Here is a 5,939-nt window from a genome sequence, read left to right on the forward strand (position 1 = left end):
TTTGGAAAAAACGCCGTGGCCCAGGCGTGCCATCGACCCAGACGTGCCATACGTAACCTTTATATTCATGTATTACATGAAGTATTTCAAGAATGAGCGGTTGTTTTAGAAATAAACATGGCGGCCGCAGAATGGAAGAATGACCAAAATTTGAAGCAAGAAATAGAAGACTATGTCAGAAAAAAATAACCAGCGTTTTGAGATATTAGATTTTATGAAAGAAAAATACCCAATGTATCCATGGAGTTTACGTAGTCTTTGCCGCAGAAATGGCTTTCTTTAATAAATATACGAATTACGAAGTTGACGCTGATGAAGTTCGTGAGGCAGTAAGGAAAGAGATGGACGGTCCCGGCCGTTTACTCGGTTACCGTGCATTGCATAGGAAGGTGCGCGAATTGCATAAACTTAACGTACCTAGAAACCTTGTTTATGCAGTAATGAGTGAAATTAATCCTGAAGGGCTCGAAGAAAGGGGCAATGTTGGACAAACAAGACGACCAAAAAGAAACAACTTGTTTGTAGCTGAGGTAAATGTTTGTTTAATGAGGAAAAAGTTAGAACTTAGAAGATCTATAATTGAATGAGTCTTTCCATTCTAGGGTGCTGACTTTACCATGTCTTTGGATGGGCATGACAAGTTGTGTGGATTTCAAAAGTCCATGTTCCCCTTATGTATATATGGAGGGCAAGATACATTTAGTGGGAGAATAAATCTGCTGAGAATCTGGACTACTAACAACAAGCCTGAGGTCATAGGCAGGTTTTATTATGACTATCTTTCCAAGACACAAGGTAAGTTTATGAAATATTATTATTATTTATTTATAAGAATTCACAGCCTCTGATTGGCTAATAGTAATAGCCATGTGTTAAATAGTCATGTCCAACGTGTGATATCATAACGTGAGATAAATGGTTGTATCACACATTATGATGTCAGACCAATGGCCAAGACATCAATGTCCCAAAGGAGGGGAATGTGAAATTGACACAAATTCAAGTGAACAATTGAAAGCTATACTGTTCATTCTTTTAAATAAATAAGAAAACAATTATTGAATTCGGTTTTCACATGATAGAAGAATTATGGAGTTATTGAGCTTGAGATACTGAATTTACAACATACTGTCCCTTTTCAGTTCTTCCTAAAAGAATCTGTGTAGATAAAGGGACAGAGACTGGAAAAATGGCTACAATTCATTGTTATTTGCAAGAAAAGGTTAGAAATGAAGATGCAGTTGAGACTGTTTTGTATGGGCCATCAACACAAAACAAAATTGAGAGGTGGTGGCAAGAATTGTTAGAACGTATGGAGAGATTTTTTAAGGATCAATTAAAAGAGCTAGTAGAGAATGGGGACTATGACCCATCAAGTGAAAATGACAGGTAGATCATCCATATGAACTTAGATTCACAAAGATACAAAGAACAAATCTAAATATTATATATTTCAGGTCAATGCTTGCATACATCTACATACCAGTTGTCCAAAAAGAATTAAATACTTTCAAAGAAACAGTTTGGAATAACCACAGAGGCAGAAAACAACAAAATAAAGCTTTACCTGATGGGATTCCGAACCACATCTATGCATTTCCAGAGCAGTATGGGGGTGTTAAATGTGGTAATCCTACTGAAGTTGAAGATTTGCAAGAAGTTGCTGACGTGTCAAATATTTTAGATGGCACAGGTGACTATCTGGAACCAGAATTCCGTGCTAAATGTGAAAGGATCTTTCCTGAAGTCAATGAAATTGCACCTTCTGAAGCATCAGATGCATTTCTGACTTTAAAGCAGAACTTTGATGAAATAACTTGAACCCCTCCCCCACCCCTTAATTTTGTCCATACTACCAGTAGTTACATAAACAATAACATGAATTCATAAAGTTCTATGTGATGTCACTTGTCCAAAGATAACAAAGTGCAGAATCTGTTGCATTTGTGTTCTGAAAAGAATGTGTCAATTGCAATTGTCGACAAATTACCAGCACAAAAGTAGATGTTATTATCTGCATCAAAGAGCTGTTTGCTAGCAATTTCAGGATCACATAAAGTATACCCTACTCCTTGTAAATCTACAACTAGGAGTTGATTCCCTGACTTAACAAATGAATAATGGGCAAATGCTTCTGCTTTCTGTGAAATCTGGGTATCAATATCACCTTGCACTATGTCACCAGTGTTATTAATGTACTTGACAAACATTCCATCAATGAACTGCTCTACGGTCACAGACTCATTGTTAATCTTTGGAACTGGGCAAAGACGGTGGTAAATTACAACCAGCTTGAGACTCAGAATCACGGATGGTGATGGCATTACTGGTCTTTTTATTCTTGGATGGTTGAATTGCTGTTGATTCTGACCCATTTTCAACAAATCTAATATGAAGGAGTTTCCAATTTTTGATTTGACCAACATTTGTATATGACGGCCCCCTTTCACCAGCAAGAATATCGCATTGTTGCATTTCATCAATTTCAAAGTGATCTTGGCATGCTTTTTTAATATTTTCCATTGTTTTTTCTTTGTGTTCAAACGGGACCATTGTCAATGGACCAATCCTTGTATATTTTTGCGCTTTCCCTTCCACAGTAGCAGATAATCGCTGCACTGTTAAATATTCTATTTCGTCTTTTCTCTCCTTTTTCTCATTCTTCGGTTTGATAGCTTTTTCTCTATATCATCCCACTGTTTTCGTTTCGACATATTCAAATGCAAATTTTAATATTTGCATATAAATTTTAATATTTCCAAATAAAAAAACCCACGTTGGTTTGAAATGATGGATCAGTGGTAAACACTGGATGTAAAGCTTTGCATTACTTTTTACGCTAGCCTATTGCCTACACTTCATGTAATACATGAATATAAAGGTTACGTATGGCACGTCTGGGCCGATGGCACGCCTGGGCTACGGCGTTTTTTCCAAATCAATTTTTTTTTAATTTTTTAAAAATTTTTTAAACAAAAACAATCTGAAATCAAATTTAAAGAAAACGAATAAAAAAGAAAAACTGAAAATAAATTAAAAGAAAAGGGCAAAAATAAAAGAAAAATATTATTGACGAAATATTTTAAAGAACGAGGCATACAGTTAGTTTAAAGAAATCAGATTCTCAAGCTAGAGGTAGCTTTATTTTTTAGTGGATACGCGGATACGTGGATACGCAGTCGTTTAAGATTTTAAAGAGTGAGGCATACAGTTAGTTTAAAGAGATCAGATTCTCAAGCCAGAGGTAGCTTTATTTTTTAGTGGATACGCAGTCAGTTAATATTTTAAAGAACAATGCATATGATAGTAAGGCATGATAAATACATGACGTAATATAAATGTAGGTATCAGTTTTTAAGTGGATACACAGTCATTTAATATTTTAAGAACGAATCATATGATAGTAAGGCAATACAAAATACACTAGGTTACCTGCAAGGTAGGGATTGCTGCGAGCACTTTAGGGTCAAAGTGAATTGTTATATGAAATGTTAGTAAACTAAATCCGTTTTAACTAATGGCAATAGCAGGTTTAAAACACGTAAAGCGAACCTCTATTGAGCGTTAACTCGCTGGGGCTGTACATTAATTAATACCTGTTAGCGAGAACACTGTCAATGACGTCAATATGTAGGTCAATATATGCTATATTAAGTTCTAACTTTTATCTCGAAATTGTTTTGAAATAGGCTTGTTTATACTTATGATTTCGTGAGTAAATTTGCTATAAAGAAAAGATTTATAAATGTTCAATTGCCCAAAGGATTTGTAGATTGCACTTGGCAAAAACGAATCGTCTGAAAATAGTCATTTTACAGTGTCATGAATACCAATTTCCCCGGTGTTGGATAGACCCGGGAGTGTTTTTCTCGCTTTCAAAGGGTAAAGGCGAGAACGCTGTCTTGCGAGTTACAACTCGTTGAAGTCAAAATTTTTGGAAGCAGCTAGTTTTAAAAATATTTTAACATACGAAGCACAACAGGAGTATTAACAATAATAGTAATATTGGGTAGAATTTTGCACGCGTAGCGACATTTTCCCCGCAACAAAGTTGAAAGTATTGTACTTTTCAGTTTCCGCGCGGAAAATATTGTTTGGGCACGCAAAATTTCACCTAGCGAAAATACAGGCCCTGAGCAGTAGCACATGTTTAACAAAATAGAACATTCTTTGGTAACATGGATATTTGTTTTTGAAATATGCTATTTGTCTTTGTTGTAAGAGTCCATGTAAATGTTTGGCTTCATGTGAAGAGTGGCAAAACATCACTTAATACTTTGAACTTTGAACCCGCTCGAGAAGACATGTAATCAGAAACCACGTGAAGATCTGGTAAAAGCACTAAATAACCAAAACATTCAGCTCATTGTAAAATAAGAATAAAAACATATGCCTATGCTTACAGTAACCTAATATAAAATAAGTCAAGCATTGCACGAACTGAATCTGAGTGATTCAGTCAGCCAATTTAGACAATCAATTCAATTGCATATTTTATCTGCGACTGTGTCATGTTATTAAACACGACTCGCAAGCGTCAAGCCGCATACTTGAAACATCATTTGATGCAAAATATGGAAATCAGCAAAAGAATACAAATATCAATGGATAAAAAAGACCTTAAGGCATCTGTATGTAAGACTTGATTTGCTTCACAGCACTGACAGCTCAACTGCTAAGGAAAGCGAATTAGCAAATTGGATAGTACATCTTAATATTCTAGAAGAATTTATGTAGTCCTTATATATACAGCATGAATCTAGCTGTGATAGATTGTATGCTTTTAGCGTTTCATAAATATACAAGTTAAAATTGTAACAACTGTAAACGTAACATATGAACGAAAGATGAAAATATCTTACCTTGAATAGTCAAAATAGAACAGAAGCTTTAAAATTTAACAAAAATTTGAAGATCCTGTCCATCCAAATCAAAAAGCACATGGATATGAGCGAGTTTAAAATTTGTGTTCTACGCATAGAAAACGCGCACGACCACAATTGCTTGCGCTAAATAAAATTTAGTTCAGAACCCCCTCTCTGCACAAATTAGACTGCTGCTATGCTCGCTCGCTTCAGGCTCGCTCGCTCCGCAGCAATGACGTAATTTAAATGAAGGTATTAGTTTAAGTGCAGGTGATGTGTGCTATACGACCCCAAAGCATGCTGGTTATTTTGTGTTCTTTAATTTTGTATTCATTTGCATATGACGCTGGTCAAGTGTATATCTGCAGGGCAATCTTCTTTGATATTTTTATATTAAAACCAAATCAAGTCAAATTTATAAATATTTAATGGGGATCAATTGTCTTTTCTCCTATTTGAAGACCTATTCAAAGGAGGTAAATGTCAAGGCAGCGACTTTTACCAGCAAACGGGCTGCAGTAGATGGCTCTTGCTGGATTCACAAAGGTTTAGCATCGTTGGTGTCTCGGACAGGAGGGCAAGAAAGGTAAAAAAACCCAACAACTGTCATTATTGAATGTGTTTGTCTTCTCTTCGTCTTCAAGACTGATATATACACTTTTAATCTAGGTTTTCCTACACATTTAAAAGCTACCTACAGCTACTCATCTCTTCTAAGATCACCCCTTTTGTAGTTTTCGATGGAAAGCCACTTCAAGCCAAAGAAAAGGAAAACATCCGAAGACAAAGGTGATAAACCTGGTGATAAACAAACTAAACATAATTTATACAGCGTGTTTACCCTGTAATAGAATCGTAAATGTCGAGTTTTGATTTTTGTACTATATAGGCAGAGACATGAACAGTTGATGAAAGCCAGTGCAAAAACAATAGACGAAGAAAGAGACAAGGCGCTAAGCCGAAGTGTAGAGATGAATTACAATGATGTGGTCGAGTGTGTGAAGGTCTGTAGTTTACTTTGTTAAATACCATTAAATGTCCAACTCTAATAGTCAGTAGTGTAAAAAAATCGTT

The 5,939-nt window shown here is 35.6% G+C and overlaps 1 protein-coding gene and 1 pseudogene across 1 annotated transcript; one reads left to right on the top strand and one right to left on the bottom strand.

The window, feature by feature from the left end:
- Positions 1-269: 269 nt before the first annotated feature.
- On the top strand, positions 270-1,821 carry LOC114537167. Its single transcript, XM_028558287.1, has 4 exons — positions 270-389; positions 789-795; positions 1,143-1,389; positions 1,458-1,821. Exons 1-4 carry the CDS (start codon positions 270-272, stop codon positions 1,819-1,821), a joined length of 738 nt encoding a protein of 245 aa, XP_028414088.1.
- Positions 1,822-1,904: 83 nt separating this feature from the next.
- Positions 1,905-2,714, bottom strand: LOC114537168 (annotated as a pseudogene).
- Positions 2,715-5,939: the final 3,225 nt, after the last annotated feature.

The sequence above is a fragment of the Dendronephthya gigantea genome, unplaced genomic scaffold (assembly GCF_004324835.1).
Source record: "Dendronephthya gigantea isolate DGI-Jeju-01 unplaced genomic scaffold, DenGig_1.0 000152F, whole genome shotgun sequence".
In the NCBI taxonomy this organism is placed as follows: Eukaryota; Metazoa; Cnidaria; class Anthozoa; order Malacalcyonacea; family Nephtheidae; genus Dendronephthya; species Dendronephthya gigantea.

Coding starts and splice junctions, on each gene's coding strand:
- LOC114537167 (XM_028558287.1), top strand. CDS start 270: ATGGCTTTCTTTAATAAATATACGAATTACGAAGTTGACGCTGATGAA. Junction 1,390..1,457: donor CCATCAAGTGAAAATGACAG/GTAGATCATCCA, acceptor TATATATTTCAG/GTCAATGCTTGCATACATCT.